A 24,706-nucleotide genomic window follows, 5' to 3' on the forward strand; every position below is an offset into this window, starting at 1 on the left:
ATGGAAACATTTAAAATGTCGGGCTGATGCAGTGAATTAATAGGCTGTTGGTTTGGGGTTTGATGAGTGTACATTCTGTATTAGGGAGATTCATCAGGACGCTCTTAGTTTTACCAAATGTTAACAAGCATGACGAATTGATGGAATGATTGAGTAGCATTATTAAGCAGCGTATTTGCAACTTTGAAGAATTTCCGAGGTCAGCTACTTTAAATAGGCAAACTCAAGCACGGGTATGTCAGTTATACCTAAGGAGTTTACAAGCATCGTTAGTGATTTTGGAACTAGTTGTATGGAGGTTCTGTTGTCTTGAGTGAAAAAACAACAACAAAGACAAACAAACAAACAAAAAACCCAGGGGCTTGTGAGTCAGACAGAACTCTGCAGAATCTTAGACTTTCCGGTTGTCTGGGTTAGTCATTTTCCTTCTCTGAGCCTCTGTTTCCTGGATTTGTAAAATGGACATACGTGTCGTCCCTACCTTAAAGGGTTATTTGGAATAGTGAGTGGACAAAGTGGAAGAATGTACTAGGCACAGGGCCTGCACACGGTAATGTAAGTTCTTTTTCTGCCTTATTTTTTTTTCTGCCTTATTGTAGGATATAATTTCTAATGAAACATAATAAGTGAAAATGTGCCACTTAGTACGGTTCTTATTGGCGTAGCAGTAAATTCTGTATGGAGCGTGTTCATGTGTTTTATGGCATCACTGTGAATTTCATTTTTAGTACGGGGGCTATTCTCATAATTGATTTGCTTTGAATTGGGGTTTGATAAAACAGTACTGAGTTATGATCAGTTGCCCCTTGTGTTGGTAGTTCTGCAGGAGCTAGCCTTTTGGTAACGGTGTTTGTGAACACAAGAGAAAGGGGAGGATTGGATTAGGTTAGCACCCACCATGGATTTCCTGCATGCCGGCGCTGTGCTGGCGGTGTCTGCGGTGCAGAGAGTGCTCCGTTTAATCCTCACAGCCCACTCCGGTGCTACGTGGTTCAGGCCTCCTCTGCAGGTGAGGACATTGGGACTTAAAAATGTTGACTTTCCCAGCGAGGTCACATAATTCCTAAGTAACAGGACTTGGCTCTCCTGGGTCTTCATTCTCTTCAATGCTTTGCCTCTGCTGCCTCCCTCCTCCCCCCAGCCCCACCACTGCAGTCATATTGTGAATATATCCATCAGCTCCAGAAGTTTCTTTATGCCCCTTTGGGAGGCATCCCCATTCTTCCCAAGAACCTTCGATAACTGAGGGGGCATCTGATGGCTGTGTGTGTGCCTGGGATCCCAGAATGAGGTGATGAGCCAGGGGCCTCATGGAGAAGAGTCTGACTCGGTAGTACCTCAGGATCTCTACTCCCCCGCCCCCCCCATCTGCTCTCTGCTTGTCTGTTTTACTTAGGTTTGTTCATTTCTACTTTCTCGTAACTTTACTTTGCAATGGCCAAACCCTCATGACCACAATTTCCCCTTAGAATTTCCTTACATTCTTTTGGCTCCTGCCCCATAGTTAATCAGCCCCCTAACACCCTTTCTACCATACTCCAGAGGCCAGACAGGCATAGGTTGCGAGCCCTTGCCACCAGTGAAATGGTGTTCCCCACCCTCCCGCCAAACAGCAGCTTCCACTGGCTCTTCCTTTATCTTGTCTCTTTGGTGACACCCATTAGAGTGCCTACCGCAGAAGCTTACCAGTGTCTAGAATATATAATTAGGTTAATCATCGTCTCCTATCAACCTGCCAGAAGAACAGCCGCCAAGAAGTTATAAAAGGCCTTTCTGTGATGGCTGAGTTTGTTGAGAATTGGGTCAGTGCCCAGGACCGGTGCTGGACGTCCAGGCGGCACCCGCCGCCCCTTCTCCTGCTTTCCCACCTGACCCTCACCTTCACCGGTCTCCCAGCCCTGTTGATGGTCCTCCTGCCTGCCCCTGCCGGCCCACCACCGTCTCACTGGGAGCATTCCTATCCCTTGTTCTCTTTTTGTCTGCCTTTGGCCTTTCTTCCTCTCCTGCCTCCAGGTTACAGGTTCATAAAACACAAATCTAACTACGTCATTCGTCATTTGCCAGCTTGAAATTCTCCACTTCCTGCCACTGCCTTGCTTGAGGGCCGGTTCCTTCTATGGCCCAGGAGGTTCTCTGATACTCAGCCACGCCTTTCTCCTCCCCACGGTTTTCCTTCTTCCATCACATCTGCCCCTTGGCTTGGCAGCCATTTATTTGTATGTCAGGATTCAGCCTCGTCTTTGTCACCTGCGCCCTGTGAGACCTCTGTACCCCTCTATAGTTCCGGCATCAGGTCTGAGTTTTTTTTTTTAAAGATTTATTTATTTATTTGACAGATAGAGATCACAAGTAGGTGGAAAGGCAGGCAGAGAGAGAGGAGGAAGCAGGTTCCTTGCTAAGCAGAGAGCCCGATGTGGGGCTTGATCCCAGGACCCTGAGGTCATGACCTGAGCCGAAGGCAGAGGCTTTAACCCACTGAGCCACCCAGGCGCCTCAGGCCTGGAGGAAGCAGGCTCCCTGCTGAGCAGAGAGCCCGATGTGGGACTCGATCCCAGGACCCTGAGATCCTGACCTGAGCCGAAAGCAGCAGCTTAACCCACTGAGCCACCCAGGTGCCCCCTCAGGCCTGATTCTTAAGACCTCTTACTATACTGTAGTGCTTTTCTTCCTGTTTCTCTTCTGGACTCCACACTCTTCGGGGCAAGGTCTTTCTGTGCGGACCTTATGCGCAGTGTTCAGTGGTGTCTGCAGAGCACGTTAGGAGCAGAGCATTAGGACAGGTTTGCTGAACTCAGCTGAACTGTACATTTTTTTCAGGGGTTTTATATCATGTGAAACTTGCTTCATAGGGGGTCTTTAAACTTCGTCAAACAAAGGTGCTCTGTACTTTCATGGATCTCCTTCTAGGCCTTTCTAATCCTTATGAGGCTGTAGAAGCAGGATCGTGCAGTGTAACCCAGTCCCCACAGTAACCTTGCCCCATGTGCCCTGCCCCCTGTCCTGCTTTCCGTCCTCCAGATGTGAGTGTGGCTCTTGTTCGTCTCTGAGTGACCCAGGGAACACATTCACTTCATTTCCCCTCTGTTTTCATCACCAGGAATTTATTGGCAGAGTTATCACTGACCGCTGGGGAGAGAGCGAGATTATGAAGATCTTATTACCACCCGGGGCGGCTTGGTTTCCATTTGGAGGATAGTTCAGCATATTTCTTACTCTTCCTTTAAACCTAGTCTTGTTTTTTTCTCTGATTATATTTGATTCACTGCAGCCTTGGAAATATATATTTGTGTACACATATGCTGCGAACGCTGATTTCTTCTTCTTGCAGAAAGCAATATGTTCCTGTCTCTCTTGGTCCTCTTCCCTCTGGAAGCTTAGGTGTTTTTCCTTCCATTCGGTGAATCCAGCAGGACCGCTTGCCCACCACCGGTGTTCCTGTGGCCGGGTACGAAGGTGGGCTTCAGTGAGGCAAGGCCCTACCCCGGCACCGATCCCCGAGTCCCACTCAGACCCAGCCCTGCGCCCTCCGTGCGGCAGCCAGCCGTTCCAGAGCCTCAGTTTCCTCTGCTCATAGGCGGTGAGGAGGATTGAGTAAGTCGGCACAGACCCAGCGGAGGTGGTTGGGTGTCCCCTGTTCTTCACACCCTGGCCTCTTGCCTTCTGCCATAGAATTTGCTCATAATTCTGTTTGTGAAGTCCATGTGTCAGGGACATTCCTGTCCCCGTAATCTTCCTAACAGCCCCGGACAGAGGCGTTGTCCCCGTTCTTTCAGCGGGCAGCCCGGGACTCCTGGAGCTCAGCGCCGTGTCCGTCAGTGCCGCAGCTGCGCTGCTCTTTTCTTTTCTGTGGCGGCTGTTTCTGGCTCATTGCGTCTCCGTAGCCCCAGAGGTCTGCTGTCCTGCCCTGAGTTGTGATCAGGCTTTCGTCCTTCTGTGATCTGGCACGGGCCGGCTTGGCAGTGGTGTGGCTGGCAGTTCCTTGAATGTGAACACCCTCGCCCATCCCTGCTGAAAAGCCCTCAGCTTGCTCCTGCGCGCACAGCACGTTTGCCCTTCCTTACTCCCATCACCCACATCCGAGGTGCCAGAAGCTGTCGGGGAGGGGGGCGGTGTGTGGAAGTGGCAGTGCCCTCTGGACCTTAAAGACACAGTCCCTGCCTCACTCGCCACTCTGGGCACACGCAGCACCAGCTGTGCCTCGGTTACACCGAACAGTTCCGGGCGTTCTCACGAGCAGCTGTGTTTGCCCACACAGCTCAGGCCAAACCCAAAAGTCAGACACCTTTGCTTTTGTCACACAGCCCTGTCTGAAAAAATACTAAATTAACCTTTTCCACTGTAAAATATGTCGCCACACATGGGATACATCATGTCAGTTACAGAGTGCAGGAAGCAGTCTGCTTGTGGGGGGGCTGTTTTAAACACTTTTTTGAGCTCTTTAAATTTTATTCAACCATCAGCCACGAATGAGTCCTTCAGGCCGCATCAGTAGCATAGGCAGAACCTCAGCGTGTCCACAGGCCACTACGGGACACTGTGTTTAAACCTCTTCCTCGCGGTGTTTACCGGGCTTGGAGCGCTCTTGGTCCCTGGTCCCCAGTTGGAGCTGGCGCACTTTTGGAACTCCCCCTTCCGTATGCTGCCGTCTCATAACTCATTTCACCTTCCAGTTGGGCAAAGCTGGGAATCCATTCGAAGATGGTGGTTCATGTTTTCATTTGTTGACATCCACGCCAGGCCCTGTGCTTGCTGCCTGGGGTACAGAAGGGAGATGGGATAATTTGGGTCCTCTTGTTAGAGCCCAGACTCTTCGTGACACCCAGACTTCTAGTCTGCTCTGCTGCGGCTCATCGGAGCAATACCGTTTTTTTACTATTTCACATCAAAGTGACTAAAGACAGTGCAGGTTTTCCAAGATGAATTTGGACTGCTTCTGTTCTCATTGGCTAAAATTTTTAGGTTTTTTTTTTTTTTAATTTTTTTAACTTTATTTATTTGACAGGCAGAGATCACAAGCAGGCAGAGAGGCAGGCAGAGAGAGGGAGGGGGAAGCAGGCTCCCTGCTGAGCAGAGAGCCCGAAGCGGGGCTCGATCCCAGGACCCTGAGATCATGACCTGAGCTGAAGGCAGAGGCTTTAACCCACTGAGCCACCCAGGTGCCCCTAAAATTTTTAGTTTTTAGTAAAGGAGCAAACTGTTGTGAAATAAATGGTCCTTGCAGATTTTGTAGCAACTAAGAAAACTGATGGGAGCTGTGAGAGGGTCCAGCTGCGATGCTGCCCCATGTCTCATTCCTTGGAGCGGACGGAGGAGAGCCAGTGGCCCCGACTCCTGGCATGACGGTGGGACACACGGCACAGGGCCGCGTCTGCAGGGCCCCAGAGGACAGCAGAGCCAGGGAAGCTCTGTCCTTCATGCCAAAGGCTGTTTCTTCTGTTTTCAGCTCCTTTAATGTCAGCCCCTCAGCTACCGAAATGGGCTATATTTTCCAGCAAATAACCCATTTTATTATTTTTTTAAATTTCTTTAAAAAATTTTAGGTACAAGTCAGTTGTTTTAAATGACTTGCCATACACACTTACTTTCACATTCCAAAGCTGTATCTAAAATAGTGGTAGGTTTTCCAGTGCATATTTGATATTTCGCCTGCTCCTACTATAAGTAAAATGCTGTTCCGAATGCATAAGTGAATGTGGTGGAACGTAGAGGCTTTATTTAAAGAGCATTAATTCGATGCTGAACTGTCCAGAGTGCCCATTGGCTGGGGCACCAACACTTTACTCTGGTGGCATTCCGCATCTAAAAATCACTTAAGTGAGAAGAGAAATTCGATTGTAGCTGTAGACAAGAATAATGTGGAAAAGTTTCTTTGCAGTACTATTTTGGACCTGCACCATAGTGGCTGCCGAGGTAATCTATCAGTTTGTGAGTGTCTACAAAATGCAACTCTCTAGATAACAGGTTTAAAGTAAAGATTTAATACAGTCTCCATCTCCTATGATGTTGCAGTGACAGTTTAAAACTCATTCTCTAAATCTCAGCAGACTTTATAGCTAGCAGTGGGCCAATATAAAGTTTAATAGCATTACAACACATAAATCATCTTTTAAAGATGCTACTAGTAGCTCCAATATTAAATGCAGACAATCGCCTGTGTTATAAATAATTTATCAAACACCGTTTCAGATTAGCCTTCCATGCTGAGTTATTTATTTTAGCCTTTTCTGTACGATTCCTAAGGCACTTTTTGAAAGATCCATTACTGGTCAGTTTAATGAACTTGGGGGTCTGTTTTGTCCCCTCAAGCACTCGGGTACAGCTGTGGTGACCATTACATGGCCGACGTGGACCTCTTTGTGCCTTTTACAAGTGCTGCCCATTTGTCATGTGGCGGTAAATGGAGCTGCACATTGGAGTCCGGGGACACATTGCGCGATGCGGTGATGGAGACAAACAGATAGCTCTATAAAGTGCTGCTTGTCACAGCTGACTTGTACTACACTACATCACTCTTATTGTAATCTCATTTAAGAAGCAGGGGCGGCCCGGGGGACTGATATTCCCAGTTAGTTTGGTCTTTGTAGCCATAAAGCAGGAAGTGCTCCTTTTATTTTCTCTGAACTTTTAGGGAGTGTGCCTTTTGCTTGGATTAATTGTTAGAGGAACTTCTTCACAGAACTGTGTGCAGATCTGTCAGCAGGTTTGTTTGGACCTTCCTCTCCTGGCCTGGGGTTTGGTTCGGGCAGTCACTGCTTGGAGGTAAATTTGGTCTCCGTGCTTCCAGGAGCCCTCTGGCTTGCTTGCTTAAGTAAGTTATGTTTTATTACGCAACAGCTGTGTGTCAGACACTATAATAGGTGCTTTCTATACCTTATTTCTAATTCTTGCATTAGTCCTTGGTAAATCCTAATGTATTGTCACTATACTTAAACTATAAGGGAGGACAGTGAATTCGGAGAGGTGAAGTGACTTGCCCAAGGTTGCACAGCAGTAAGTAGGAAATGGGATTCAGACCCAGTCTGCCTCCGCATCTGCTGGATTAACTTCTAATCACCAGGTAGTGATATTTTGGCTGAGTGTCTCGAAGTAAGAGGAAGCAGCCATTGGGCCAGAGGGCCATTTTTTTGGGTAGCCAAGATGAGTCCTGCTGGTCTGTGTGCACACCGAATCCAAGTTCCCTTGTGACTCACAGCGTAAATCCGTGAACAGCTGGTGAGGGGGGTAGGGGGAGGCGGCCGGCCTGGCAGTGGGTAACAGCATGGCACCGGGGTCTGCTCAGCTGGGGCCACAGGCTCTGCAGGGCCCTCGTCAGAGCCCCTCGGTAGCAGATGTCTCTGGGCAGATGCTGCTCAGAACTCAGGTTACCCTGCAGCTTCCAGAAAAGGAAGTGCGATTTCCCTGAGAAGAAGGAATCCTAAAGGAAGGAACAATGCTTCCTGCATTTATTGTGGGCCAGAGACAGATAAAAATGTGGTGTTTTCCCCACCTCTTGCTTTCAGTTGGTGGTTCTTCTTGATGGTTTTCTCAAATATTTGGTAGAACGTGTTAAAGACAAGAGTTGTTTAATTGTGAAACTCCACTATAAAGAAAACAGTATGAATATGCCCGGTAGCATATTTGCATATGTGTCTAGAATTCTGCGTCTGGAAATACGGTGGTAAAAGACAGTGACATACAAAGTGTTTCCTGGAACATAGTAGGTATCTCTAAATATTTGTTGGGGTGCCTGGGTGGCTCAGTGGATTAAGCCGCTGCCTTCGGCTCAGGTCATGATCTCAGGGTCCTGGGATCGAGTCCCGCATCGGGCTCTCTGCTCAGCGGGGAGCCTGCTTCCCTCTCTCTCTCTCTACCTGCCTCTCTGCCTACTTGTGATCTCTATCTGTCAAATAAATAAATAAAATCTTTAAAAATAAATAAATAAATAAATAAATGAATATTTGTTTAAAGACATTAACTAAGTAATGGGTAGACAATAGAGCCTTGGTAAATTTTCACCCTGTTTGCCTTTTGAGGGTTTTTGCTAGGAGTGGGGTACATGTGAAATAAGACATGGGTTTTTTTTTTTTTTTTTTAAGGTTTTTATTTGAGAGAGTGCGCATGCACTGGTGGGGGTGGAGCAGAGGGAAAGGGAGAGAGCATCTTAGGTAGACTCCCTGCTGAGTGCGAAACCCGAGGCAGGGCTTAATATCATGACCTGAGCAGAAATCGAGTTGGACGCTTAACAGACTGAACCACCCTGGTGCCCCAAGACATGGGTTTCTAATATTGATCTCTGCTGTACTGCATTGTAGAAGTGTTTAAGTGGTGTTTGTGGGCAGTTTGGGAAACGCAGTGCTCCCCCACCTCTGTTACGGAAATGACAGTTGGAGAAACTGCCTGTTGGCCCAAAGACTACTTGACAACCACCGTCCACTTTGCCCGGGTTCTGAAGATCTATGTGATTGAGGAGTGACATACCCTCAATCAGGCAACTGCTGTCCACTGTCCCCAACTCACTACGGAGCCCCCAGCTGAGACAGGTTGCTTGTGAGCTGGTAGGGTGCTGTGGCATTCTGGCTCTGGAGCCCCGTGGACCTGTTTTAACTGTTCACTAGCTTGGTGACCTTGGGCAAGTCATACACTCTCTCAGCTGTAGTTTCTGACAGTACTAACTTAAGAAGATGGTTGAGGACAGAGGTAAAAATTATGATCATCGGGGCGCCAGGGTGGCTCAGTGGTTAAGCCGCTGCCTTCGGCTCAGGTCATGATCTCAGGGTCCTGGGATTGAGCCCCTCATCAGGCTCTCTGCTCAGCAGGGAGCCTGCTTCCTCTTCTCTCTCTGCCTGCCTCTCTGCCTGCTTGTGATCTCTCTCTGTCAAATAAATAAATAAAATCTTTAAAAAAAAATTATGATCATCAATGTGCCTAACTCGGTACTTGGCATATTGTGGTAGGTGGTCATTAAGGTTCATTCCATTTCATAATATTTAGTCCTATGCATATTAGATGAGGGTAGGACTGGAAAAAAGACCAGAGACTTGTAAGATTTTTTTTCCTTAAGGAATCGGTGGAGAGGAAAGGAATTTAAATGTGTATTTTCCCAATTTTAAAAAGCCTTTTATACTTAAATAACAGCACATAATAATTTTATGAATAAATCAAGCTATACATAATGCTTTTTGCACATTTTTAATTTTTATAAGTTCTTCTATTCACATTATGGAATAGTTGCAAAATAGAGGACGATTTGCCTGTGATCTGTGCATGTTAGCATTCTGGTATCTGTGTGCCCAGTTTCACTGACAGATATTAGATGCGCATGCCTGATATCATGTGTCTATCTCTGTGTCCTTGGAGTCTTCCCCCATCCCCAAACATAGAATGACTTGGGAAATTTAAATCTGCAGTCCCGAGTGCAGCCGGCAGGGTTGGTGACATCCACTAGGTATGTCACCTAGGTACGTCACCTTGGCTGGCTCAAGGCACTGATGGCAGTGATGAGAAAAGCAGTGATATCAAAGCAGAGAAAATCGTGAAACAGAGAAGAGAAGGGAAGAGGAGAGAGGGTAGGTGAGGAGCGGGGGAATAAGGAAGGTGTCCCTACACATGCGCAAATCCAGAATCTTTTAAGAGAAACAGTTTGGAATGAGGCCGTGTTCGTTAAATTACGGTTGGGTTTTGCTGTCTGTATGGTAGCCGCCATCTCTAAAATGGTTTCTTTGGTATCCCCTTCATGGGCTTTCGGCCTCTTGGGAGCCCAGGAGAGAATTCCTGATTGGAGGATCCTGTTTGAATGAATTCTCACGGGGCTGTATATGCACAAGAGAATAATGGGCTCCGCTGGCCCAATATTAGAGGCCACTCAGGAAGTGAAAAAACCTGGTAGGATAAAGATCAGAATAACCCCTAGCTCCTACTGCTGGGTTGCTGAGGATCCCACTTCCAGCAGAGCCTTCTTGATCCTTCTCGGAGTCTGTAGAGGGCGCTCATGTCACTGGAATCCCACTTCCTGGCTTAGGGCAGGCAGAGGAGTAGGAACCCTGAGAGGCTCAGATCTCACAACAGGAAGTCAGCAAATCTGCCCTTCGATGATGCAGGCTGGACTTTGAGGCAGGCGGGCGTGTTTCTCAAAGAGCGGCACTTCGATGAACTCTTTGGTTCAGGTTGCATGCTTGTGGGCTCCACAGTGCTGGCGCGTGGGGGAGGGGCAGCACAAGCTAGAGTCTCTTCCTCGGGAGAATGGTTCATCTTTTTCCTTTTCGCCTACAGAGCTTGTACTTAGTGTTCCCCAGGTCCCCACCTTGCGGCTTCCACTACCAGCCTTCGGTGTTACTGGCCTGATTTGTGTATTCCTGGTGCATGGCTTGTCTTGCAGAGCCCTCCCTGGAGCCTTGCTGAGGCAGCTGGTGTTTCCACAGCTCTGTCTCAGTTATCCATTAGCCCTTAGCACAGCACTGTAGCTACCTGTGGCTGATACCCGCCCCCCACCCCCGCACGCTAAACCCCCACAGGGCAGGGACCTTGGGGCCTCAACCGTCTCTGCAGCTCTGCCTCCTAGCATAGGACCCAAGATCTGAAAGGCCTTCTTGAATCCGAAATGAATTAATCCGCCTTTTTACAAGTAACTGTTGGTGACTTAGACTTGCTCCTAAAAGAGGTAGAAGAGAGAAGAATTCAAAGAAAGGAATCACTTTAAGTGAAAGAAAGCAGTAAATTCTCTTGGACAAGAGGCCCCACCCTTGACTTTGCCACCATTTTGCTAGAACTATAATGTTTTGGTTTTAGTTTTCCCCCTTGATAGTGACTTCTTCATTAGGTTACCTGAAAGCAGGTTCCAACTGTTACGGAACAGTTTTGATCAGGGGTTAGCAGACTACAGCCCATGGGCCAGCTCTGGCTCTCCGAGGCTTTTTGGCACACAACCACACACGTTTGTTTGTACGTGGTCTTACGGCTGTCTTGTGCTACTGTGGCTGAGTTGAGTAGTAATGACAGAGACAGTATATCTACAAAGCCTAAAATATTTAGTACCTGGCCCTTTACAAGAAAAGTTTACTGGTCCCTGTTTTAGATGATAAATGGCTCTCTGTCAGCCCAGAATCCTCAGTCATGCAGGGATTATCTGATGTGAAGTGGCATTTTGAAGAGATGCATGTGTAAAGGGTTCAAAAGACCTGATTTCTGTACTTACTAGCCAAGGAACCTTCGGCAGGTCGTTCTGGTACTCGGAGACCTTGCCTTCATCTATAAAACGGGCACTGAAAATGTCCACCTCGCCAGGGATTCTGCACACTGCTCTTGAGGGCACTCTGTGGATGTCAGAGCAGCTCTTCCAGCGACTGTGGCCATCCATGATCGTTGCCATTCTCTTGCTCAGGAGGAGGACGCCAAGAAGCTGGTGAGCGAGGCCATTGCAGCGGGCATCTTCAACGACCTGGGGTCTGGAAGTAACATTGATCTCTGCGTTATCAGCAAGAGCAAGCTGGACTTCCTGCGCCCGTACTCAGTGCCCAACAAGAAGGGGACCAGGTAAGTGGAGAGATGGAATTTTGCCTATGTCCCCCGACTCCTGCGACTACTTGTGATCTCTCCATGGCACTTAGAGTTTTCTTGATTAGTAATTCCAGTGTCCCCAAGCCAGCCTGCCACACAGACCTTTGAGTCCTTATTTGCTTTATTTGGGTAGCTGGCAGGTATAGAAGGGTGGTTTAACTTGTAAAATGTTGGTGGGAGAGGTAGAGCAGGGCCCAGTAGAGAGTCTTAGCCTGGGGGTTTGCCGGGAGAAGTTCGAATCACCTGCTGTTCTTTCTCTAGTTTCTTAAAGGGATCCCCTGAGTTCCTGTGTGAAATTCCACGAGAAGCACTTTTCAGGGGAACCAGCCACAGCTTTTCTCAGAGTGGGGGAGGAATCGTAAGCAGTTACAAACCATGGGTTAGGAGTCTTGCAAGTTAGCCTGGGGAGCTCCTCAGTGCCTCCTGCTCCCCAGGGAGCCAAGCCGGTCCCCCCGGGGACACAGAACAGCAGGCCTGTGTCTCAGCGGCTCGGCCCAGGCTCAGAGTGGGGGACAGGGTTCCAGCCGGTTTGCTGACTAGAACTGGAAGGTTTCCAGCCCTCGTGACTGGTCTCATCTGTAGTCTCGCATTGTTGTCCAGCTGTTTGGCCATCCTCTGGCTCCTGACCTCTTCCACGGTCCTGACAGCTCAAGATGGGGTTCCTGAGCACTGCGGGCTTCACAGACTCGACCACTTCCCGGCAGCCCCGTAGCGAGGCCAGAGCGTAGCAGGCACGTCGCCTTAACTCTCACTGTGTATACACGAATTCCAAGTCGGGAGGAGTTCCAAGGAAAGAGCAGAACATTGAGAGCCAGCACTGCACTCAGCATTGTGGGAACTCCGTGTGCTCGCAGTAGCAGAGAGTTCTGGCTCGGGCTGGGAAGCGGTCATTGCCCGGCATGGTGACTTGGGCCCGTCAGTCTCCTAGTCCTGGAAATGACGGAGCTAGCTAGGTGAACGGCCCGTGGAGTACCTGGCCTTTGAGCTGGAAAGGAAACCACCTTCCAGGCCTGGGGCTGTGCTGGGGGAGCAGGCTCTGCCAAGCTCCCTGACGGCTTGGGTCCCCCATTATATGCAAGATGCTGCAGGAACTGAGAGTTCAGGCAGGGCGACGTGGTTCCGCTCCATCCAGACAGAACAGCGTCCTGGGTGAGGAATCTGGAAGCCACGTTTGAGCCTCTGAAAGGAGTATTTGTGTAGGACAAGGAACCTGTGCTCAGCAGTGGCGCATCTTAATTCTTCAGGACATTGGCACTCACAACGTGTGAGTAAACCGACAAGAACAGACACAAAATGACCCCCTTGGCGAGTTGTAAAGATTCAGTGAGCTGGTACGGAGGGACTCAGCCCGTGGCAGCTGTGCGCCCCCTGCCCTCTGGACAGAGCCACTTGCGGCTCAGGGCCTGGGCCCCAGGGCAGCGCTGCACTGCGGAATCCCGTTGCCCTCTTTCCTGCCAGTGGCTGACTGGTGGGCGCCGCCTGGGATAGCGGAGCCTTTCGCAGAGTGGGCAGTCAGGGGGTGGGGTTGGGGGCAGAGATTCGGCTGGGCAGTTGTCACCCAGCCCTGTAACTTCCTCTTGGCTGCTCTGCTGCCAAGCCCGCTGCAGCCCTGCTTGGGGAGGCCCTCCCTGCCTGCTGATACCAGGCGCCCGTGCCCCGGGGTGGTGAGGAGGCTCTCGTGTGTCGGAGCCTCCCATGGCCATGGTGGTTCAGAGGAGTCAGGCACACAGGAGCCACAAGGGGCTCTGGCTCCAAGACCACAGGCTGCCGGGGGTCCATTCCAGGCGGCGGCGGGGGAGGGGGGGGCCTGCATCTTCACGCCAGCAGGGGAGGGGTGGGGTGAGGCACATCTCCGAGAAGGTGCTGCCATCTGATCCTTGGAAGAGAGTGTGGTGGAGCCCGAGGGCCGGGCAGAAATGAGGCCAGCCGCCTGCTGCACGAGCTCCTGGGTTTCTGCAGAGCTCTGACATCCGCTTCTTCCTGCTTCCTGCTCCCAGTTTGAGCACCAGTGCCCATCTGAGGGGATGGTTTTCAAGGAGCACGTGGTCACAGCATAGCCAGCGGCCTTCTGTTAATCCACGCCAGATTGACAGAAATAATGTCCCAGCTGGGGAAAGACCAGAGGAACAGTTGGATTTGTACTGCTGTTTGACGATACTGTAATTCCTGGCCCCAGTGTGAGAATTAGCAGCTCAGATGTGGCTCTTACAGACTGTGCTCGGAGAAACCGCTGTCGAGTCACCCCGAGAGAAGGCGTGGGGCAGGATGTGGTGGTGACCCCGCCGCGCTGCCGCAGGGAACAGCTAACCCTTCCCGAGGCTCAGGAGTGTGGTCTAGAGGGACAAGTCCAGAGTCTGCCTGCGGGTCATTTTTATACTGTTCTCGCTTCCACATGTTTTTAGTGTTTAAGGTAATAATTAGGTCATCCTTGTTTCTACACAAGAGAAGGGTGATGACAGCCTAACAAAAGGGCCCGCTTCCTGCTGATACGGAAGGGTGCTTTGGGGGAGTTGAAGCTCAAAGGCAAATGGCCAGGTGCTTTCCAGCATCTTTTGGGGACGGTGAGGTGGAAGGGAAATGTGAGGGCCCACTAAGTGCCAGGTGCTCTCTCTGAGCGCTTTTGGGGCACACATCTACTGGCACCCCTATTTTGTAGTCCTGGAGCACCGGGGAGAGTGAGCCTTGGGGCAGTGGAGTACCTCTCCGCCCGGGGTTACAGAGCTGGGAAACAGGAGAGCCAGGCTTTGAGTCCAGTCCTGCTTGCTGCTTTGCCTGAGTACTTGTCCCTCTCTCCAGGCCTCTGTTGGGCTCCTTGAGGGGATCCTAACGCTGCTTTTGTTTCTCTCCCACTAGGTTTGGCCGGTACAGGTGTGAGAAAGGGACGACTGCGGTCCTCACTGAAAAAGTCACCAGCCTGGAAATCGAGGTGCTGGAAGAGACAGTTCAAACAATGGACACTTCCTGAATGGTGTCCAGGGAGAACCTGGGCTCTGAGCAGCACAGGAATCACCCTGATGGGCTGATCTGTGCTCTATGGGGGGGGGAGGGGGGAGTGGAGGCTCCCCCGTAAGACCTTCATTTAGCGCAGTGTCTGCTGAATGAGACCCAATAAAAATGAAAACCGGATGGAATGGCTGAGGTCTGGAGGTTGTGTGGTTTTTTTAGTCACTAAAGCTCATCAACCTGCCCCCCCCTTTCAGGATAGGCTTGCCTCCCCCAGTGCCTGTCTGCATTCACACAGGTCTAAGAACAACGGGACCCTCCTCCCAAAAGCAGGTGAGGCCTCCTCTGTCGTGGAAGTCACATGAACCTTTCTGCCCATCCTTGTGCAAACTTCTCCTCTTTGTTCGGGGTGGTCCCAGGTTTTCTTGTTTTGTTTTGCTTTTTTTAGAGTGAGGGCAGCACAGCCTTTTAAATTAGCAGCCAAGTAGGAAAAAAGTAGAGACATCAGTTCTAAGTACCAAGAAAAAGCAGGTAGGTGGACAGTTGGCTTCGCCATTAGCTGCAAAAAACTGGGTCCACTGCTCGTCGGCCACTTTCACAGAAGTCAGTGGAATGCTCTGCGGCTTGCTGTTTGTAATAATTAGGGTACCATCATCTCACAGGCCCTCGGGCCTGGTGAATGGTTGAAATTTCATGCCTCCAGAGGGTCCTGGTGGGCAAAGTTGCTCTCATGGTGTTGAATGGAGCATGGTGTACAGAAAGCAAGTCATCCGCGTCTGATTCTGCCACGGTGACACAGTAGAGGCTCTGAGAGCCATAGCAGAATATGTGCAAAAAACTCTGTGTGGAATCAGAAAAACTTTTAGTGGCAAGTGCTAGGCAGGAGATCGGGCCTTGACTCTCCCCCAGAGAGAGCGTGGCTGGGGTACACGGGAGAGTCCCAGCACCATGATCTTCCAGAGCGAGCCCATTTTGGGGGCAGCCTCCTTTGTTAAAACTGCAAGGAGTAGGGTAGGGGGAACAATGGAATTATTTAGAGCAGTGTCTTGGCTGATGATGATCAAAATTATCTGGGGAGCTTAAAAAAATTCCAAGATTACTCAGAATGTCTGGGGCCTGAGAAATTCTGTTTTTAAAGGCATCTGGGGAAATTGTGCTGTAACATGAGGCTGTTTTTAAGTTACCTGTGAATCGTATTCACTCGCAGAAGTGACCCCACTTACCCCATTTTATTTCAAACATGGAAAACAAGTACAAAGCAAAGGTTGCATCTGAAGAAAATGTCCCAAACCCGGCAGGGTTACAGTAGAACAGAGTTCACACGTGGAAACAGAGCCATGGCCCAGCCCAAGTCCTTTACCCCCAGGGAGGCCTGGGCCCCTGGTCAGCAAGTCGGCTGCAGTCAGAGCACCTGGCCAGGACGCTGAATGGGCGGGCACGTCTCTATCTGGAGGCTGAACTGTCACCAGGTCGATGGGTGACAACTTAGACCATATGAGGATTAACTTGAGTAGAAAAGCAAAATTCAAACTATTTCCTTCAGAGCATGAGCTTTCCCTAAGTTCACATTTATAAATTAGTCTTCACAGTTAATCCTATTTGGGAACAAGAAATAAATGAACATAATTCTGGTTTCCTACGCATCATACAGTTGTACGTTAATTCTTGACTTACACGGTCCATGGACTTCAGTTTTATGAAGGGGCAGGTAAGTGGCTACCATTTTTGGGATCATCTACAAAATGCTAGGTAACGTGCCTATTTTATTTCCAATTCTGACAGCAAGGCTGAAGGTAGACACTATTAGTCCCATTTTACAGATGAGGAAACTAAGGCTCAGAGAGGCTAAGAGAGGTGCCCAGGGTCATAGTAGGCAGTTGCAGAACCAGAACTTGTACAGAGAACAGCCTGAGGGCATGGTTTATATTTCTATTTTTTGTATCCCGTGCTTCCCACAGAGGAGAATAGACCCTTAACACTGTTAAATGAACTGCCGGCCTTCCAGCAGGCGATGGCGGGAGTGCCCGAGGTGCCTGGGACGGAGCCGGAGGTCAGGAGAGGAGGGCTAGGCCAGGCCACACAGAACACACCCGTGGCTCTCGGGAGACCAGGTGCCTTCTGAGACTCTGTGCCGGATGCTGGGCTCTCCTCATCGTCATTTATCAAGTTATAAATGTAGATAAAAAATATTTGGAAAATCTCCACTCTAAAAAATTATTTCCACTTTATCCTTTTACAACAGAGCAAGCACAGAGCTTGATTTTTTTTGAAAAGATCCTAAGAGCTAAACTGAACTTGCTACTAACCATTTTGAAAGGCTCACTACAAATCACACAGTCTCCTGCAATTCTCCCGTTCTTACAAACCTTGACGGGTCGCTGAAGGAATCATCCTAGACATTCACATTACAATCCGGATGCGAGGGCTGCGCCGGTGGCTCGCCGAACCACCCACCCTTGGTAACAAGCCAGCCGAGATTGTCCACAGTTTAAAGAAAGGACTTTCGAATGTGACCACCAGTGACCCTGTGACCAGTGCCCCTCCCCGAGCTGCTCTGCACTCAGCATCTGCTGCGAAGCCCGGCCCCCTCTGGGGAACCCGCCGAACCCTCTGGTCTTAGTTGATCTAGGCTACCCGGCGGCCACTTCGGAGAGAAGACTCAGGTGAGGCAGAGTGGAGCGGCTCAGACGGCGCGCGGCGTCCGCGTTCAGGTGCTGGAGGTCCACACGTGCATCTGCTTGGCCACCTGGTGCACGTAGCCGATGTCGGGTCTCTGGTTGGGGTCGGGGTAGATGCACATGCTGACCAGTTCCCGTAACTGCAAGGGAGAAGATAACATGTTACCCCTCGGGAGGCTCCGCCCTCCTACCGGAGGGGACGCCTGGCACATGGGTGAGCGAACACAGGGGCCCACCACGGCCACCGAGGGGAGCCAGCGCCAGTGCTAGGCCTGTCTGGCCCCAAGGCCACACTTGGAGACCCTGTGAGTGGCTCCGTCCAAACAACTGTGAACTTCCAACTGCCCACACTGCTGTGTGTGTGTGTGTGTGTGTGTGTGTGTGTGTCTGCTGTCAGTCATGCCGACACCCAAACCAGAGGACAGAACTCAAGGCAAGGGCTTATTGATCATAATAAATGCATTAACATGCAGCAGGGCTGCAGTCTGCCCACCCCCTGGCCTCTTTATTGTGCTCATGAAAGACGGAGCTTTTAATTATACAGACACTGAAGGCTGCGCCTGCCTCGGGGTGGGGGAGGGGCGCCTTGAGCCTCTGATCGCCCCGGTTCTTCTGATAGCCAGAGTGCCAATTATTTTAATGGTAATTAAAATAATGACCTTAAAAAGCCTACATCTTAACTTGCATCACTGGGCTCACTGCAATTTTTTCATTTAAATACCTGGTGCTGGAGGGGCCGGCTGGCCCTGCGGGGTTGGGGGGCTGCAGCAGAGAGAGGGCTGGGCTGGTCCTGAATAAGAGGGCTCCTGTGGACTTGGTGGCTGTGCTCAGGGAGTCTGCCGAGGCTGGAGGGGTCAGGCGGGGGCCCTGGGGCTACTGTGCTCCCATGTTTCACACCCGAGGTGTTTCAGGCTGCAAACGAGCTTTCCCAGGGTCGGGCACCGTGAGCTTCTCTGCAACCCGCGTGCTGCCTTTCTGGGGTTTTGCTTCATGAACACTGGGAAACCCCTGGCCTGAAAGCTGCGGCTGCGCCCGTGGGCGGCCTGAGCACTCCTGGAGTGGGAGGTTGCGTGTGACCAGACAGTCCATTTAGGAATTTGCGGAATCTCACAATATTCAGGGGAAGGCAGCAGTAGTGGCCCCTGACAAGTTCATGTACCCAAGGAAAACGGAGGAAGGTAAAGCCATCGTAACTCCCAATTACGCAGCGAAGAGACTACACAGTTGGCAGTGAGAGCCTGTTTGAAAACCTGAGAAACAACAATAACGTGTCTTATACCCCTAAGAGGTGACACGTGAACTTCAAAAGTGAGGTGAGCTGAGCAACTCCAGTGCGGAGAAGCCCCTCTGGCTTCCTAACACCCGGCCTAGAAATGCTGCACGGAGCTGGCGACAGCCGGACGCTCTAGGGTGTGCGAGGCCACAGAGTCGGAGTGACTGACTTGGGAGAAGGGGGCGGAGGACTTTATGCGGTTTGATTTCATTTCAACTTCTGTCTACAAGGCAGAGATTATGGTTCCCATTTATAGGTGGGAAAGGGCCACAGAGAAGTTCTGATGTGCTCCAAGGTCCAAGTCTAAGCTTCTTCTAAATAACACAGATTTTCAAATTTTAAAAGGTGAGAAAAGAAAAACCAAATGCAACTATGAACTTGGTTAGGAAATCCCTTAACTGGACCTGTCCTGCCAACTCGAAGTCCAGGACTTAAGTACTTCCTTCAGGGAGACGCAGAAGAACTCTGTCAAGCCGCTGAGGCTAGAGCCACAACAGAGAGGGCACCAGACGACTCTCCAGGAGTGTGTCCTCCCGACCCTGACCCTCGTCCTCCGGAGTCCACGATGCCAGTGAGCGTGGTGTTAAGTGTGGAGGCTGCCAAGAGGGGTTGCTGATGACCCTTTTGATCGGCCTGCCTGGACACCGTGTGAGTGGACACGCTGCAGCCCAAGCCCCTGGTGCACGAGGGCTGCTCCTTCCAGAGCCTTCCGAACCTCCAGGATTGGGACCGCAGCAAGCTGCACAGGTGGCACCTCAGCCCAGCGGGACCACTGGCTCCCGAAGAGGCGTGGCATCAAGAAACAGGACTACACAGTGGCCGCGTGCAGGATCTCTGGGTTCCAATCCCGCCTTTGCCACTTGTGAGTTACGTGACCTTGGGCAAGTTACGTTAATCTATCCGTGTCTCAGTTTCCTCGGTAAAACAGGAGGCGGGGAAGGACCCCACGGTAAGTCATAAATGTGAGCTGCTGTCCTGCCACAACAGCCTGTGGTCTGCAGGGTGGGCCCAGGGAGGTCCCGGAGTCCGCCCCACGCCCACTAGTGCGGCCCTCGACAGAAGGAGCATGGAGAGTCGGCACAGCATTTACCCAGAGCCAGGCCCTTTGTTACAGCTGGTGGCTCCTTTTGGTGGCGCTGGGGTCAGTGTGAGCCCGGTGCTAAGCTGAGCACATCACATGCATTACCGAATCCTTACACTGACCCCGGGCGGCCACCTCTAGGATTATCCCCGTGTTACAGACGAGGAGACCGAGGCTCCGAAGAGTTCAATGACTCGCCCAGGAACAGGGAAAAGGGGCCACACCCTTAGCCACGCTGTGTTGTAAACCTGTCGTTTCATCTGCACATCCTATTTACAGGGGTGAAACAGTAGCCCTGCTTTCCAGAAGATGGCACTGAGGGAGGAGATACGCACACGCAGCTGGGACCTGGCACGGACCCAATGCCAGAACTGTGTCCAGAGCCCTCGCACCCAGAGTAAAACGCTGCAAATAAGAGCCCAAGGAGACCAGGCTGTTTGCCGTGGTTTCCTGTCATGGGAACGGAGTGGCAGCCAGCGCGGGGGATGGGGCACCCGAGGTCCTGCCACCTCCCGCCTCCGCGTCTGGTTCCTGTTGTCCCACACGGCACAGAGCCTGCCTCTGGGACCTGCAGCGGCCAGCCTCGTACTCAAGCACTGGCTTGGGAGCCAAATGGGCAGAAGTGTGCCAACGGGGCCTCCCCGGCCAGCTCCTGCTGGTTTCTGGGCCATATACTGCTGTGGGGGCCCACACTGGTGTCCATGAAACCTCTTTAGTAAAATTAATCTACTTTTCCCCCATACCCTGCCGCCCCGTGTCACTTTCCCAGAAATCTTTCCTTTTCACCCAGTTAAGAGAACCCAAGTTCATACCCACAGCCATGGCATTTTGGAAATGGTTCTCCTCTCAATCCACTGCTAGCCGTAAAGCTTCCCAGGCCTGGCGGCAGCAAACTCACCTTCTCCGAGTAATGTTCTCCAGGGAGAGGCGGGTAGTCACACTGCTCGATCTTCTGGCAGAGGGAGAAGAGGTTCATTTTATCTCCATAGAAGGGGCTCTGGAGAGCTGCCATCTGCGGGGGAAAGGGGGGATAAGAAAAGTGAGTTTTCAGCCTTGAGGTCCAGGGGCAAAAGGGACCACTCCAGATTGGGGTACCGTCCTCCTCTGGTCCTGATGGAAGACTGTCCAGAAGGATCTCTTAAAAACCCTGAGGGAGCTGGGATGCAACACAGTAGCAGTTTGAACTGAACTGAACCTTGTCATGCAAGCAAATTCAGTGGCACGAGGCTTCAGTGGTAAAACTTTAAAGGCAACAGGGAAGGGGGAGCTGAATAGGGAGGGCCAGCCGCGTGCAGTCACACGACACGCCTCACGCCGCAGCTCTCCAGGACCGATTCTGGTCGCGTGCACACGGCAGATGGGGAAACAGGCCCTGCTCACTGGGATTCGTGCCTGCGCCCAGCAGGCTCTCTCTGGTGCATTGTTCCATTCCGAAGACACCCATGGGAGGATGTCTAAGTAACGCACTGAGGAAATTACCCAAGGACTAGCATTTTGGGGGCGGGGGGAGGTGAGGCCTTTCATTTTTGGTTTTCATTAGCCTGAGGGCCTGGAGTTCGGGGCAGTGGCTGGTGCTCTCTGCAGAAGCCGGCAGCCCTGGATGCGGGGGTCTGGGACCCCATGCCTCGCAGAAGCTCCGGGGTGGAGGGGCAGCAAGCGCCTGGCTCCGCAGCCGGCCGCAGCCTGCCCGAGTCCCAGCTCTTCACTCTTGCTGGGTGTCTGGCTTCCTGTTTCTTAGTCCGCAAAATGGGAAAGGCTCCACCTGCAGGGCTCCGGGCAGGCTCGGCCGGCACGGGTGTCCCCAGCCTGATGAGGCCGGGGACACCAGCTCCACCCTGGGGCACTGGGAAACGAGAGGCCTGTGATGGTGGCCAAGCGGGGTCTCCCCCAGTCGGGGAGCTACCAGTCTTGCCCTTTCAGGAGGGTATCCGGATTCCCCACCCTGTCCCTCACGGCACTACTCGGGGTTCGCGGGAGCTCAGGGCAGCTGTGCCCGGCACACTGCCCGGCGCCCCCCCCACCCCGCTGATGAACCCGTAATGGGATTCAAGTGCTTCTTGTCACTCCGGCTCACTGCTGCCTGCCACCAGAAGACGCCCAACGCCTCCTGCTAATGAAGTGCCGTCGGGTCTTTGTGCCTGCCTGTCCGCTGGGGAGCCGGGCTGCCAAGGCCATTCTGTGCAGACTCCTCGGCCAGGGCCTCCCCGGCCCCCTGAGGGATCCTCACTTGGCCTCAGGCCCCGAGGGCCGGCCAGCGAGCCCTAGCGCAGGGCGGGGAGAAGGCCGTGAGTGTTGGGTGTGCAGGGCCCACCAAGCTTTAGTGTCCCAGTCTGACCCCATCCTCTGCTCACCCCCACGGGCAGGTCTGGCCTCCTTCAGGAGGGCCTAGGCGACGTTCTTGGGTTTACAAAAGGCCTCTGAGGAGGCAGCACAGTGCGGCCTGGGGACTTTGTGGTTGTCTCTGACCCAGGCCCAGGGGTCTGCACCTGTGGGCCCAGGTGCCAGGGCCATGCCGAGTGATTTCAGGGGCGTTCGGGGCCAGCCTCACCTCGCCGCCCGTGACCAGGGGCTCCGAGCCCCTGGAGGAGGGCTGTGGAACCCCCCCTTGCAGGTAAGCTGCAGCGAGGGAGCCCTGGGCTGGGAAGGGCATGTGGCGGCCCTGCCCACTGCGGGCCCCACCGGCCTGACGGGGAGCCCGGCCTACTGCCGAGTGTGCAGAATGGCACCGGCTCGGGTGATGCGGTTCCAGCAGCTGAAATGAGAGCCTCGGTGCGAAGGGCTAATTGGGCAGTTTCAAAAGGACATCTGTTGCCACGGTAGAGAGCAGCTGAGGCTCCAGGGCGGTCACTCGGGGTGAGCTGGGTGCCCTCCGAGTCGTGGCTGCATGATTAAGATGGATTTTCCTAGAAAGTGTTTCTGTTCAGAGTAGAAAGAACATTTAAAAACGCTGGTGCCCTAACACAGGCCCTGGTTTCCCGTGTGTGGGACCCGGGAGGGAGACTGGCTAATCCTCTCCACAAGCCGTTGGGATGTGCACAGACCTTGCTGGTGAGGATCCCCAAAGGGCCCCAGAAATTAGGGGGGACGCAAGCCCCTTCAGAGCGTTCCTCCTCCCTTGCGGGACGCTCCCACACCGTCCTCAACGGGGTCAGCAGAGGGCTCCACCGCGGGAGGCCGAGACAGCGGCTTCATCCACAAAGGCAGCGTCTAGGACAGCAGCGTCGCGCCCGCTGCCGGGCTACGCGCCTTCCACCGGGATCAGGGCGCCGGGCTGTGAAGGAACCTCTGGGCCTGCTCGAGGTGCTGGGATTAGAACAATTATCCGGAATGAGGAGATCCTGGCACGGGTGACCAGGAGACCCCCACCCCCACCCCCTCGCCGCCTGGTGGACGTGGCGGTGGACCCGCCGTTCGGGCTGATCCTGGTGGCCGCGTCAGAACACCAAGAGCCGTGGCTCTCAGCGCTGCTCCTCAGATGCGTAACTTGTCCTCTCTGGCATGATCGGGATGACACACAGCCAGGCACGTGGGAGACTGTGGCCGCTCGCCCCCCGCCAGCGGGGCTCAGACACACTGGTGTGTGATCTGAGATGCCAGAGGGAGAAGGGGACTCTGACTTCAGAGATGACAGCAAATGCCTTAGACTCCTGCCCTGTCAGGACACCCAACTTGTCACCTAGTATCTCCCGAGCACATCCAGGAACGACAGACGCCGATCACCCCGTGGTCCACAGCCCTGGTCCCTCGCGAGCCAAAGGACACCCAGACTCTTCTCTGGGTCCAGCCAGAATTCCAAACAGGGCTCTGTCCCAGGGGCAGCTGGTCCTCAGTCTGGCTCCCCCGCAGCTTTCTTGCCAGCTCTCAGTCCGCTGAGGCTGCCGTGAGAAGGTCCCCTGCCGAGGGTCCTGGGGCCGGCACTGGCCCAGCCATTTCCGTCAGCTCGGTGCCCAGAGCTGAGCTCGTGTGTACGTGCGCGCTGCGGAGCCCGCCCTGTGGGCCGGCGCCTCCACGGGGCGTGCTGGAGAAGGAAAACAAAGCCCTGGGGTGCCAGAGCTCCGGTTTCTCTGCTGGGGGCTCCTGCCACTGAGGGGGGGGATGCTGCTGTCACCTGGGGCTCCTCACAGCCTGGCCTTCCTCTCACAGGGGCTCTGGGCCAAGGCCATGCAGGCCCCTTCTCCATGCAGTCATGCCTACCCCCAAGTGGACCCGCTGGGGAGAAGGGGCCTGGCCCTGGCTCAGGAAGGCCCGTGCATCCAGCCCTGCTTCTGGCCAGGGCCTGGCTCCTGTCCACGGGGTGGGCTCTGACAGGCGGCCTGGGGACCAGTGCTCATCTTGGCCACTTCCTGGCTGTGTGACCCTGGGGTGCCTCTCCCTGAGCCCGTTTCCTCCCTTATGGCCTCGTGGGACTCTTGTGATTCACCCCTAAGTCTAGGGCAGTGCCGCTCCCCGCTGCTGAGCCGTCGGCCTGTTCCTTTTCAGGCTGACCTCTTTGAGATGGGTCCCAGCAGGCCCCCACGCCAGGGGAGGACGAGCCAGCCGAAATGCTCCATGACAGCTCCTCACCAGCCTGGGGTCAACATCAGAACCTTCAGGGGAGCTCAGGGGGTCCTCAGCAAACACCTGGCTGCCCAGGCGACAGGGGGTACAGTGGGCTGAACAAAGGCCCGCAGGGATGTCTGCATCTTCATCCCGGATGCCTGTGAACCTGTTACCTTCGATGGCAAAAGGGATTCAGCCGATGAGATCCCTTCAAGGACCCCAGGTGGGAAGGATGTGGGTGCTCCAGGCAAGTCTTACATGTAATCACAAGTGTCCTCGTAAGGGGGAGGACGAGAAGGTGAGTTGCCAGAGGGGGACAAGGAGGGGGTCAAGAGCCAAAGAGTGCAGGTAATCTCTCCATTTTCCACGGAAGAGACAAGGAAGCGGATTCTCCGTAGAATCTGTGGAAGGAACCGGCCCCGCGAGTACCTAGCCTTTTGCCCACTGAAGTGGCTTTTGGACTTCTGGCCCTCAGAACGGCAAATGAGTAATTTTATAAGTTGTATGAAACCATCAGCTTGGTGGTAATCTGTTACAGCAGCCGGAGAAAACCAAAACAGGAGGCTCCCGAGACGTCCGGCCCAGGCTGGGGTCGGGGAAGGCCAGGGCCGCGCTCCGTCCCTTCAGGTCACCCTGGCTCAGGAGGCCTCCCCCTGGGCC

General features: G+C 52.8%; 2 protein-coding genes across 3 annotated transcripts in view; one reads left to right on the forward strand and one right to left on the reverse strand.

The window, feature by feature from the left end:
* The window catches only part of PSMB7 (proteasome 20S subunit beta 7), a 64,290-nt gene extending 49,623 nt beyond the window's left edge, over nucleotides 1-14,667 (forward strand). Inside the window, exons 7-8 of the mRNA XM_044264935.1 lie at nucleotides 11,357-11,508; nucleotides 14,386-14,667. Coding sequence (XP_044120870.1) covers nucleotides 11,357-11,508; nucleotides 14,386-14,497 — 264 coding nt within the window. The 3' untranslated portion in view covers nucleotides 14,498-14,667. The remainder of the gene's footprint in view (nucleotides 1-11,356; nucleotides 11,509-14,385) is intronic.
* Nucleotides 14,668-15,685: 1,018 nt separating this feature from the next.
* Nucleotides 15,686-24,706, reverse strand: part of NEK6 (NIMA related kinase 6) — an 81,250-nt gene continuing 72,229 nt past the window's right edge. For both annotated transcript variants that reach the window (XM_044264937.1, XM_044264936.1), the window contains exons 9-10: nucleotides 20,406-20,519; nucleotides 15,686-17,293 (exon numbers count right to left, since the gene is read on the reverse strand). In XM_044264937.1, coding sequence (XP_044120872.1) covers nucleotides 17,183-17,293; nucleotides 20,406-20,519 — 225 coding nt within the window. In that variant the 3' untranslated portion in view covers nucleotides 15,686-17,182. The remainder of the gene's footprint in view (nucleotides 17,294-20,405; nucleotides 20,520-24,706) is intronic.

Source organism: Neovison vison, chromosome 9, assembly GCF_020171115.1.
Source record: "Neovison vison isolate M4711 chromosome 9, ASM_NN_V1, whole genome shotgun sequence".
Taxonomy (NCBI): domain Eukaryota; kingdom Metazoa; phylum Chordata; class Mammalia; order Carnivora; family Mustelidae; genus Neogale; species Neogale vison.